The sequence below is a fragment of the Erythrolamprus reginae genome, chromosome Z (genome assembly GCF_031021105.1).
Source record: "Erythrolamprus reginae isolate rEryReg1 chromosome Z, rEryReg1.hap1, whole genome shotgun sequence".
NCBI classification, from domain to species: Eukaryota; Metazoa; Chordata; class Lepidosauria; order Squamata; family Dipsadidae; genus Erythrolamprus; species Erythrolamprus reginae.
The window spans coordinates 26391810-26405509 of NC_091963.1; the positions used below are offsets into that span (position 1 = coordinate 26391810).

Here is a 13700-nt window from a genome sequence, read left to right on the forward strand (position 1 = left end):
GCACATTGCCCGAAATAAGAGACACGCAAAGAGACTTATCGGGCCAGGGGGAACCATCCAGCGACGCCGAGCCATCCTCGTCCTCCGAAGCCTTCGTTGGGCCCGCCAGGCCAAGTCCGCCGCACCGGGAGAACAGCGGCGAGCCATCCTCCACAGTCGATGGCGAAGGAGAAATTGAACTGCGCAGGTCAGCGCGAGCTCCTCGGAGGCCCCACCGATTGGACGACTTTGTCACATGGCTTTCTTGATGGATGTGTCCAACTATGAGGGGAGGGGTGTTGTATCCTGAAATGGCTACCTTGTAACTCTGTAAATAGTTTGTTCCTCTTTCCAGCGCTGTCTGAGCCCAAGCAGGAAGTCGCTCCTGATTGGCTCAGACGCGGCCGGCTCTAGCTTTGGCGGGAACCGCAAATGTATAAAAGGAGCGGTTTCTCCAGGCAGAGTCAGTCGGTACTCGCTGAATTGTCACTTTACCTTGCTGAGCTGTCACTTGTTCTCTGAGCTGAATAAAAGTACCGATTGCTCCAAACCCTGTCTCTGGGTCTACTTCAATCACCAAATATAAGCTGACTAGACAAGACCTTGCAAATGACCCTCTCTCTGTCAAAGATCTTGGAATACTCATATCAAATGACCTAAGTGCCAAAGCACAATGCAACAACATCATCAAAAAGGCTTCAAGGGTTGTTAACCTAATCTTACATAGCTTCTTCTCTGGTAATATCACATTACTAATCAGAACATACAAAACATTCACCAGACCAATCCTTGAATACAGTTCATCTGTTTTGAAACCACACCACATAGCGGACATAAAAACATTAGAAAGTGTTCAGAGATACTTTACTAGAAGAGCCCTCCACTCCTCTACTCGCAACAGAATACCTTACGCAACCAGACTAGAAATTCTGGGTTTAGAAAGGTTATAACTATGTTGCCTTTGGTAAGACCTAAGCATAGCTCATAAAATTATCTGTTACAATGTCCTTTCTGTCAACAACTACTTCAGCTTCAACCACAACAATGCACGAGCATATAACAGATCCAAACTCAAAGTCAACTGCTCCAAATTTGACTGTAGAAAATACGACTTTAGCAACAGACTCGATTAGAACTAGACTAGAACTGACTCTGTGGTTTCATCACCAAACCCCAAAAAGTTACCCTTAGACTGTCCATTGTTAACCTCACCCGCTTCCTAAGACGTCAGTAAGAAGCATGCATAATAAATAAATACCGTCCCTGTCCTAATGTTCCCTATCATTAGTATCTATCTTACATATAAAAATAATGTTATATCTAGGTATATTACAAATACGTACTTGACAAAATAACTAACTAAATAAATAAAAATGATAAAGTACAATTGTAATGGTTAAAACACTTACCCTCATCAAAAGTAGCAAATAGTATTAATTGTTTGGAAAATCCAGTTTCCTAAACATATAAAGTTAAGATGTATAAAAAACTGTTGTATTTATATTTGTGCTATTTTTAAATTTATAATAGACTAAAGCATATGGAAATATTTTAAATATTGGATGGATGGATACAAATTACACCTTTAGAAAATATAAATGGCATTTATAAATCAATGTAAGTTCTTTATAAATCAATTTATGATTATTTTTTTATTCAGGTCTTAAAAAAACAAAATTATTAATATTAATGATATGGCAAGAGGCAGAGTTCTGCGATAAGGAAAGGAGTAGATCCAATTCGGAAGATGAAATATAATTTCCCAAATCCTTTAAAAATAGATAGATGTCTTCATCATAAAGACTATTACATATACAGAAATAATTAGAAAAAAACAAAACCAGACATTTTATTGCTCTTAGTTGAAAAGGCAAACTTACAAAAAAGCTCTCATATGATCAATGAGGAATGGACCATCTATTAAAAAGTTAGGTTCTGATCAAAATACTTATAATCTTACAGAGTTTATCCAAGGCAAAATGTGACAATATAAATGATAGCTGAATATCAAACAAAACAAAACAAAACAAAACAAAACAAAACAAAACAAAGAGACATAATCTGTAGTTAATAAGTAATTGATGAATAAAAATGATGCAAGTTCAGGCTTTTATTACTCATACCTCCTTAGCATTTTTGTTACAGCAAATTCACCTCCTTTTTGTCATTTGGATAACAGTTACTCCACAACAATATCCATTATATTAATATGAAAACTAATGCACAATAGCAGAAATTTAGGCACTTTGGTAAGATGATACAAGAAATATTTTTTAAAAAGGATAAAAATATGAAGGTAAAAGCACAAACATCACACAAAAGGAAAAAAGAAAAACAATCATATTTTGCAATTATTAGGTGTAAAATGTGAATCTCAAGGTAAGAGAAAATGTCAAGATTATAAGATTACCATCTCTTCTACAAGTTTCAGAGTTAATTCTATTTTCCTAGGAGTTAATTTCTTATCTTCTATGTCACAACTTCTGAAACTTTATCATTTAATATTCCTTATTTTATAAAGCAAGACCTTATAATGCCTACTGTATTTAACTCCATCATTGAAAATATAATTATATGTTTTTCTCTATAGTATAGAATTCCAAGATAAGAAATAATTATTTAGAAAAATATAAATGTTTTTTAGGGGAGAAAGGCTGTGGCTATACTAAAAATATTGGCATGACAATGTCAACAGAACATGTAACTAATTCCCAATATTTACTTTCAATTGCCCAAAATTCAAAATTCAAGTATACATACAATCATTGGAGCTCCTGGGTTCTGAGCAACAAGGGTAGCTATCACCAAAAGGTCATTTCTTAACTGACGATCATAATGACGGAAACCATTTATAAGTAAATTAGTAAATGCTTCCTTCAGAGCACTAAGTAAAACAACACAATTTTATGTTTTAATATCTATGCTTTTTTGAACTGAAAATATATCATTCCTAGATTCTAATAATACTTAGTAGTCCTTACTTAAAAAGCTGTTTGTTCAGCGACTGTTCAAATTTAAGTATTGAACAAATTACTATAGTCCTTTAAATTACGGTCACTATAACATTTCCATGTCATGTTTTTTGTATTTTTGTATAGTTTAATATATACCAAACCAAGAAACATTACACAGCAAAGGTTTAGAAGGCAGAAAGTAGTTAGTCCATAATCTATTGATTTTAGTATTTTAATAATGCAATAAATATTTTGTTTTATATCAATAATTAAAATAGAATGAAACATTAGTAAAAAAAACCCTGCTTGTTCTACCTTTCAATGTATGTATATAAGAAACAAAAGATAAATATGCCACCTACCAATTTATAAACTAGCATGTAAAATCTAGATTTATATATAGTATTTTAAATAGGCTTAACTGTACACATTCCAAGTTACTGAGCTGTTCGATAATTTGTTCATTGGAAGTTTTTTCTAATAAATTCCAAAGGATTTCTGAGGAACGGAATAATAATTGTCCAGAGGGGTCAACATCATTCAGATGAGAACATAATATTCTTGGTGCTTGAGCTTTCATCATAAGTTTACAATTTGCTTCTGAAATACAAAAGAATTGATAATTTTCTACCATTGAATTGCCAGCATTTTACTGAAAAAAAAGTAATAGATATAGATTAGCTACAATATTTTAAAATAGAAATCATACTAACCAGAAATAGAAAGATGTTGCAAAGTTTTAATGATCCATAATTTCTCAGAAAGTTGATTTTCAACAAGTGTTAGTGATAAAACTAAAGTCTCTGCTAAACCTCCTAATTCTAAATTCTCCTTTTTATAATTTGCACTTGTAGGTTGATAACCTGTATTAAGAAAAATTGGAAGGAGTCCATCAAATTATTTTAAGGCAAACATTTCATTAGAATATCCTATTGTCCTGCAAGAATTTTTTCATGTAGTCCTATGTGCAAATAATGTGCATATAATTGTTTTCTATGCAGAAATGGTAACCATAGAAAGAACCTTATTATCAATGTTAAGCAGCATGATAATTACATGTAATTGGTTCATATTAGAACTAATAATAAAAAACATTAGTGATTCTAATGCTGTGGCTTGGTGAGCGTGGCTTGGTGGGCACGCTAGAATAAGGATACTGTAAAATCTCAATTTCCACCTTACTGCTGTTTTGTAGATGAGCAGCATATTTCTTAGAGATAAAATTATGAATATTTATGTCTGTCCAATGCATCAATGCTGGAAATAGATGGATTTTCAATGGGATGGATCTATTATATTTAAGTTTAAATTAAACTTATTATTTAAACTAAATGTATTACTTTATTGTAAACAAAAGTAACAAATGTGTTTGTGATCTAATTTAATTTTACTCAAAATAAGTATTTCTCCATAAAGAGACAGTGGTTACATATATTTTCATCATACTTCTAGTAGAGTATATTGTGTGACATTTCTTTCAGACATCTCAGGAATACTGATTGAAATATATTTGTAAAGATAAATATTTTATCTGTCTAGTCATATCTGACTCTATGGGGCAATGCTCATCTCTGCTTCTTAGCCGAGGGAGTCAGTCTTGTCCGAAGACAATTTCCATAGTTATAGGTCAGCATGACTATATGCCAAGATGCACAGAACACTGATACTTTCCAACCAAAGTGGTATCTATTTATCTGCTTGCATTTGCATATAAGATTTCATATGAAATACAGTGGTATTTCTACTTTAGAACTTAATTCATTCCGTGACCAGGTTCTTAAGTAGAAAAGTTTTAAGTAGAAGCAATTTTTCCCATAGGAATCAATGTAAAAGCAAATAATGCTTGCAAACCCATTAGGAAAGAAATAAACGGTCGGAATTTGGGTGAGAGGGGGATGATCGCTCCCAAGGGAAGAAGGTGAGGGAGAATAAAAAAAAAATCCAAAACTTTAAGGCTAAAAAAAAAAAAGAGGGACTCTGAGGTGGCAAGGAGGAGCATCCCATACAATGTGAGAGGCTGCCTCCCATACACTGGCCGGAGAGAGAAACCCAGGCAGGCAAGAGGGGGGAACCTACTGCTCCTTTGATTAAAAGGCGGCTGCTGTTGCTGCTACCTGCTTCCTCTTCCTTCCCATGCTGAAGGACTCCCCTCCCCTCTCACTTACTCACTTTGTAGCTGGCGCCTTTCCTTCACTGTGGCCGAGTTGATCCGGCCGGGGCGAAAGGCCCCCCTTTTGCCTTTTCATGTCCAGATGCTCCAGGAGGCAACCTCGTGCTGGGTGTAAGGGGGGCAGCATGAGGGAGTCGTCACAGCGAAGTGGTTTATCTCCTCTCCAAGTGCCCAGAGAAAAGAAAATGCTCTGTTTGCTCTGGGCTGCCAAAGCCTCCTTAAGCACCACCGAAAGGCTCTTCTGGCAGCCCAGAAAAGCCCGAGATGGTCGGGATTAAAGGGGGAATGGCAGGAAACTGGCAGGGCCTTCGTGCAGCTTTCAAATTTCCTGGGAAATTTTTCCAGGCTCAGGTTCTTAAGTAGAAAATGGTTCTTAAGAAGAGGCAAAAAAATCTTGAACACCCAGTTCTTATTTAGAAAAGTTCTTAAGTAGAGGCGTCCTTAGGTAGAGGTACCACTGTATCTTTATTCTACATGATGTTACAGATTTTCCTCAATCAGCTTGTTGCTCTCTCATTTACTATATAGAGTGGATGTGAATAATTTTAATATTATAGTAAACTAATTTTATTAAAATATATCAAAAAATAAAACAACTCTTACCTTCAAATTCTTTTACTGATGGCTCAGCATGGTAAAAGCTAATAATGCACTTACAAATTTGTATTCTTATCTGAGAACATGGCACTCTGATCAAGTGACCTGAAACAACAGGCAAACTGTAATACACTTTAATGACATTTTATTGTGTAAATTTTATTCATTTATTTTTATATGAATATTATACTTATTTCTTTTCGGTATTTATTTATGTTACAATGTTTTGTTGAACTAAGGAGGAAGAAAGTATCCTACTACACTTCTCTCTTTCTCTCTCTCTAAAATTATAGATAATGAAATAATAACTATTTAAAGTTAGAATGGTACTGAAAAAAGTGTCTTATGACTACTTCTCATGCTTATGACCATTACAGAATTCCCACAATCATATGGAAACTGGTATGTATTTATTATGGTTGCAGCATCCGAGAATACTGGAATTGTCATTTGCAATCCTCCTAGGAATTACTGAAAAGCAAAGTTAATGGGGATGAACAGATTTGCTTAACAACTGTATGATTCAGTTAACAACTATTCTGATTTGTTTAATACCCATTGCAAAAAGGTCATACAGTACAATGAGGGTTGGTCAATTAAGAACCCTCATGCTTAGCAACAGAAATTTTGAGCTTTCTTGTGGTTGTAAACAAGGACTACCTGAACATCAAATAGAATTTTCTTTTTTCAATCTCTTCCCCACTTTTTATCATCAGTACTGATTTAAAAATATGAAACAATCCTAAATGGAAACAAATTGCAGCGCCGGACTTACCCGGCAGCAGGCTTTGCTGGAGGGACCGGGAGACACCGGACCCTCATGGCGGCCGCCATCTTGAATCCCGAGCGAAGTCTCGTGAGATGAGACTTCGCTCGGGAGTTCGGGCCTGCTTGGCCCGGCTGCTGATTGGTCCGGGCGGGGCCTGCTAGCCCTATATAAGGGCGAGCAGGCCCGGGGCTCTTCCTTTTCGCCCGGACAGCAAGCCACGAGCAGACACCCGCCCGCCCTCCCTATTTTGCAGTGTGCTTAGGGGTCGCCATTAGGGGGCCGAATGGGAATTTTTTGCAGTTCTGCCTCTTAGCCGGGCTGTTTTTTCGCCCATTCCACACTGAGGAGATGGATGTGCGGTTAGGGGGTACTTGCATTTATTAGGTTAATTGGCTTACCTTTGGTCATTTGGGTAGGTAGGTTAGGGGCGGAAAATTGGGGTGGTTTAGCAACCGCGCGTTCTCCCTTGGGCATCTTTGGGGATGATTGACAGGTTCTCCGCAAGCTCATGGAGGGAGTGTCTGCCTGAGCAGCTGGGGGGAACCTGTCTTTGGGTCCTGAACCTTTAATTCCCAGATTCGGGGTAGCCGGTGGGACCCCCCTCATGCAAAGCATGGCAGGGTCGCAGGTGATGGACTGGTCCCTCACCTGGACTTGCATCGAGATACGCCCATGAGTTGCCCAGGAAGTTTTTTGTCATAACGTCATTTCCGCCCCGGAAGTATTTGTTTGACCCTGCAGGTCCATTTCCGGGTCATAGTTGATTATGCTAATATATGCAAATTTAATGAATAAATTATGCAAATTTATGTTAATAAAAATGACCCAGTTTAAATCCAGCTCTTGTGTCCGTGTCGTTACTCCGTCTCTCCAGCAATTCTACTGTACTGCTATTATTTCCAATTTTCTCCTTCCCAGAGAAGCTGGATAACCACACTCTTGATATCCAGTTAGCATAGCTCACAATCTTTCTTAATAATTTGAGGAAGGCAGTTTTTTCCTTTAGGCAATTTTTCTTGAGATTCGTATCCTGACAAGTTTCCTTCTATTACAATATATTGTATAGTTCAAAACAATTAGTCAATTATGCAATATATCAAGAGAATTCTGGTACAGAAGGAAGTATAGTCCTCAATTTATGATTGATAACTTAACAGTCATTCCAAATGTGATGGGCTACAAAAAGATGCAGTATATCCCATAAAGCATTTCTGGCTGTTGTAAAATGCCATCATCCTGCCTCTTAATTCAGAACAATAACAACTAGCTTATCTTTATAACTGGTTGCAATGTCCCGGGGTTATATGAATGAAATTTGTGAAGTTTCTCCCCCCCCCCCAGCATTTTTGTATGCCGCCCCGAGTTTTCAGAGAGGGGCGGCATACAAATCCAAATAATAAATAAATAAATAAATAAATTTTTGTCAATTTGTGACAAAAAGCATAATTCAGAAGAATGGTTTTACATTAAAAACACTGCATTTGTTTAATGAATATGTATTTTCTTAATATTGCAATGTTTCATTCATGAGCACTGCAAAAAAAGTCAAATAATTGGATCCAATCTCCCCAGTAAGGCAAGTTACAAATGGAATCAGTTGCAACTAGTGTCGGGCGAACCGAACTTGCAACTAGTGTCGGGCGAACCAAACCCACCACCTTGCAGCGCCTTTCTCGGGTGAGGTACATGTTAAAGAGGAATTCCTTTTCCAGTTCCAGAGTCTGGAATTTGGTGTAAGGGCAATGCTTTTCCTTGTCGGAGTGAGTGTGGATCCAGTTCGTGGCTGTGCTATTTGAGTCAAGCTGCTGCTGCGGCTGCTCCTCTTTTTCTTCCTTGAGATTGCTGAGCGGGCTACCTCCAGAGGCCGGCTTGGCTGGGCTGTGGCCGGCATTGCTGGCTAGGGGAGGTGATAGCAGGCGCACCCAGTCCATCAGTCGCCTTTCCGTCCACCGCTGCCAGAAAGGGGCCATTGCCCGTGTAGTTGGCCCTGCAGGAATGGCCCATGGGGGAGAAGCTCTCAATCCGCAGGGCCGGGGAACCGGAAGCGCAGGACAGGATGGAGGCGGTCGAAGCGAAGGCCCAGTGCTCAAGCAACACGGGAGGTGGCGGGCTCCGGCTTGCCCATCCTGTAGAGGCGTCTGGCTGGAGGGGGGGGGTCAGGCTCCATCAAATGGGTGATGGCCGGGAGCCGCTGAAAATCCCTGCCCCTAGTTCTCTCTCACTTCGGCGGCTCCCGGCCATCACCCATTTGATGGAGTCTGACACCCCCCTCCAGCGCTTTGCCTCCCGCTGGGAAAGAGGGCTCAGGAATCAGGTTCTGCCACAAGAACTTATGAGCCGAGGTGGCAAGCACAATTTAGTGTTCCAGCTCATAGCCCATCGCTGCCTCCCCTCAACACTTCACCTCCCGCCGGGCGAGAAGTGTTGGGGTTCGGGTTTGGCGAACCTACCCCAACTCCAATGTCAAGTTCGTCCGAACCCGCCGAACCCGAACTTCAACGGGTTCACCCAACACTAGTTGTAACCATTTCAAATTGTGGTCCCAAATTGAGGTCAAGTTATATAAAAAAGGTGTCTACATCTAATATTACCCAATTGTGCAATTGATTCTTGAACATCTCTAGCATATTTTCCTTCATCAGATAACTTCTTTTTGTAAAATGGTAACCTGCAGAATTAAATGTATCAATTATTATAGATACATTTTAAAAAGCATGAGAAAAATGATAAATACTTAAATAATGACTAGTTTTCATGAAAAGATAAGAAAATGTATGTTATTTCTACTGATTTCTCTTTAATATTTTATAGTTCTGCCAACTATATATGGATTATAAACTTGAATATCATATTAATGCTGTATTAGATAGAAAAGTAACTCACACATTGTGGCTTCTGCATGTTGCAATTTTACAACATCAGAAGGACCTGTGTCTGGAAGTTAGTATAGTTAATCTTCCCTTTGTGACTACAATTAGGACATGAATTTACACTGCTAAGCAATATGGTCATTAAGTGAGTCACATCTACTTTTACAAACTATTTTTGCCACAGTTATTAAACAAATCACGTCATTAAATAAATCCATACTCTGCCATTGATTTTGCTTTTCAGTTCTGCTGGGAAGGCCGTAACTGGTGATCGTATGTCTCACAACACTGCACTGCACTAAATATTGGTTGCCATGTGTCTACTTTATTCCACTGAAGCAAGTGGAAATTAAGCCTATGTAATCTGGCAACATAAAGGTATATGTCAATAGCAAGTTAAAAACAGGAAATAAAGTATCAATAATAGGCTCACCAACTTTATATACACATCTTGTCCAAAATGGATGATGAAAGAGGCCTTTGCATAATCATAACTACTTTGAATAAATTTTAATATTAAAAAGATTGTGTTTAGGGATGCTAAGGATAGTTTTGCACAATGTGGCCCTATATGCCAGTAGTGACCCTGCCTACCAGATCCTACAGAAAGATCCTAATATGAAGTAACTCTACCAGGGGACAAACCTATGCAATAATCTAATGCTCAGTAATTACTTTACAGGATATCAGGCTCTCCCTCTGGAAAGTACTAAAGACTTGCCTATGTATTTTCTTATTTCATGTATATTCCCCTCTGTTCTGACCCAGGCGTCCTCATAAATAAGAAACTTCTCCCGACTCCAGGCTTAGCCCACGTTCCTCCACAGTGTCCTCGCTATCTGACTCACCTCCCAGTTCTGCAGGCCCCTGGTGGACCACAACACTCCCAAAGGGGGGGCAATGTAAAAGAACTTTACTGTCAAATTTCTGTTCATCTTTTGTAACCATCTTAATAAATAGGCTAGGCATATCAATTTCAACTGACCAATATCACTGAGTAGTTTGAGATTTGGATAAATATTAATCTGACTGTGGGCTTTTCCAATCTTATTTTAATACTCTAAAATAGTGCAATCCTCTAATTGTGTAGCAATTCTACTGCGGACAATTTGAATGAAAATCTCTAAAGAAAAATATTTAAAATATTTTAATGCTACTAAGAGGTTTAAAATATACAGTAATAAACTTTAGTTCATTTCCCTCTTCGGGAAATGCCAATGAAATATATAGATTTTGCAGCTGCATTATTATAACTAGTGAATATGTATATGCCCACTATGTGGCAGCAAAGTGAAAAAATATAAGCGGAGAGGAAGACATAATCTTAAAAGTACTTAAGGATAATCTCAGTACATCTTAAAAATTAAAGACTGAGAATACCTTTAGCACTGTTAATAAGTAGTTATACTAAAATCCATAATATTTACTAAGAATGATTGGTTGTGTTCCAGGAAAATTAGCAAACAATTTCTGTTTAATGTGAAATGTAGGACAACAAGCAGAAATACTTGACTGAGTTCTTAAACATTTGATGTTGGGCTAATTGAATTTCATTTAAGCTATTAAATGAATTTAAGTTACTAAAATACCTGCAATAGTTAAAAACAGTACGGATTTGTTTATTCATTCATTTATTTATTTGGTCAGATTTCTATGCTGCCCTTCTCCGCAGACTTAGGGTGGCTTAACAGCAAAAGAATACAATACAATACAATGAGTGAAACCTAACCTAAGAGTAAAACTAATAGTTAAAACCCCAATCGTATAAAAAATATTCATTCAAGAACCATCACACAATCGCATCCATGGCTAGAGCAAGATGTAAAGCTCAACGGCTCCAACCCTGCTGACAGAGATCATTTTTTAAAGCCTTGTGAAAAGCCAGGAGGGTGGGGGCAGTACGGATCTCTATATATTAGATCTATATATTAGAAATACTTTCTATTAATTTATTTGTTACTTAGATTTTCATTAATTTTATATAAAAGTTGAATCCACAAATTTAGATAATGGTTTTATATATCTAAATGATATATAAACTGAGGGTTTTTCTTTTTCAAATTAATTTTGAATGAAATATAATATCAGTTTAATTCATGCAATCATAATTTGTGGAGAATATTTTGCCCAATATCTAAGTTATAATTATAACTTTTTAAATGTTGAAGTCATATGCTTTTCCTAAAATGAAAATAAATGCATATTATTTCTAGCTACTAAAACTAGAATGCTATTGGTAGTTAATATCAGAATAAAACAGCAGCATTAAGTACTTACCCATACAATTTAAGAATTTCACATGTAATTTCTATAAAAACATTGTCCATTGTCTGAATTTTCTCCACACATAAGTTTAAAATTTTAGAGATGTGTTCTAAATCATTCAGTGGCTTATAATGATTAATAATCAAGGAAAATAGTTACAGGAAACACAATTTTGCGTAATATTTTGCATAACAAATTAAAAACAAATAAACAAACCAAAATCCCAAACTTTAGTTGTAAAATTAGTAACAATTTTCATGTTGGTAACTGTACCAGATTCTAATAGTAAAGAGAATAAATAAATCTTTCAGAGTTACTTAATCTCAAATCTCAGAATAACGCCCCTTTCTCCAAATAATATTGTAGTAATTAATGGAAATAGCTGAGTAGAATCTCAACTCTAAAATATATTTAGTGCTTTCCGAATAAGCTAGAAACAATTTTCATTGCTCTCAGACAGCAGTCCGTTAAATACACTTACTGGGGATTGCAAACCATAATCTGATATACTGTACTTGGGATGTACCAGATTGGAAGAGACAGCTCTAATGGACATATCAGCCATTCAAACTAGCGGGATTGGTCATATAATAGCAAAATAATCCTAGAATTTATTATGTTTCCCCATTACCAATCATAAAATAACCATGTACGTATGACTCTGTCCTACATAAAATATGCAGAAATAGATCCTATTAAAAACGTAAGAATTTAAAATTAGTATTACATATCAAATTTAAACCATAATCTATCAAATAATGCAAGCGACTGAACAGAGAAAACAAGTAGGATTTTGATGATGATAATAATAATAATAATAATAATAATAATAATAATAATAATAATAATTTATTAGATTTGTATGCCGCCCCTCTCTGCAGACTTGGGGTGGCTCACAACAATAATAACAATGTGATAATGTAACAAATCTAAAATTTAAAAGAAAGCATCTAAAACCCCATCATTAAAAAAAAACATACAACACAAGCATACCATACATAAAACTATAAAAGCCTGGGGGAGATGTTTCAATTATGTGGGTCTTAAGCAATTTATGAAAGACAAGGAGGGTGGGGGCAGTTCTTATCTCTGGGTGGAGTTGATTCCAGAGGGCTGGGGCCGCCACAGAGAAGGCTCTTCCCCTGGGTCCCGCCACATGACATTGTTTAGTCGATGGGACCCGGAGAAGGCCAACTCTGTGGGACCTTATCGGCTGCTGGGATTCGTGTGGCAGAAGACAGTCCTGGAGGTATTCTGGTCCGATGCCATGTAGGGCTTTATAGGTCATTACCAACACTTTGAATTGTGACCAGAAACTGATCGACAGACAATGCAAGCCATGGAGTGTTGGAGAGATGTGGGCAAACCTAGGTAACCCCACAATAGCTCTCGTGGCTGCATTCTCCATGATCTGAAGTTTCTGAACACTTTTCAAAGATAGCCCCATGTAGGGAGTGTTGCAGTAGTCAAACCTCGAGATGATGAGGGCATGAGCGACTGTGAACAATGACTTCCTGTCCAAATAGGGCAGCAACTGGTGCACCAGGCGAATCTGTGCAAACGCCCTCCTTGCCACAGCCGAATGATGTTCCAATGTTAGCTGTGGATCGAGGAGGACGCCCAGGTTGCAGACCCTTTCCGAGGGGGCAATAATTCCTCCCACAGGGTAATAGATGGACAGATGGAATTGTCCTTGGGAGGCCAAACTCACAGCCACTCCGTCTTGTTGGGGTTGAATTTGAGCTTGTTGACATCCATCCAGACCCCAACAGCCTCCAGGCACTGGCACATCCCTTCCACTGCTTCGCTGCCTGGACATGGGGGGGAGATGTATAACTGGACAGGAGTAAGACACAACAAAAGGAGTAAGACACAACAAAAAGAGGGAAGTGACCATAGAATGGGGTGTTTTATGGAACGGTGCGTTCAGTTGAATATACAGTGATCCCTCGAGTTTCGCGATCTCGATCTTCGCGAAACGCTATATCGCGATTTTTCAGCAATTGTGACCATCTCGATCTTCGGGAACGCTATATCGCGATTTTTCCCACCCGATGAGGTCACTCCCTTCCTTTCTCATCTTTCTTTCTCTCTCT

The 13700-nt window shown here is 37.8% G+C and overlaps 1 protein-coding gene across 3 annotated transcripts in view; it reads right to left on the bottom strand.

Moving 5' to 3' along the window:
• Window positions 1-13700, bottom strand: part of CFAP69 (cilia and flagella associated protein 69) — a 57959-nt gene that overhangs the window by 28571 nt on the left and 15688 nt on the right. For 2 of the 3 annotated variants that reach the window (XM_070767314.1, XM_070767315.1), the window contains exons 4-10: window positions 11617-11729; window positions 9061-9137; window positions 5707-5805; window positions 3647-3796; window positions 3356-3533; window positions 2740-2863; window positions 1389-1437 (exon numbers count right to left, since the gene is read on the bottom strand). In XM_070767314.1, the coding sequence (XP_070623415.1) occupies window positions 1389-1437; window positions 2740-2863; window positions 3356-3533; window positions 3647-3796; window positions 5707-5805; window positions 9061-9137; window positions 11617-11729 (790 nt within the window). Of the gene's footprint in view, window positions 1-1388; window positions 1438-2739; window positions 2864-3355; window positions 3534-3646; window positions 3797-5706; window positions 5806-9060; window positions 9138-11616; window positions 11730-13700 lie in introns of those variants that run through there. The other variant, XM_070767316.1, reaches the window with a different exon arrangement.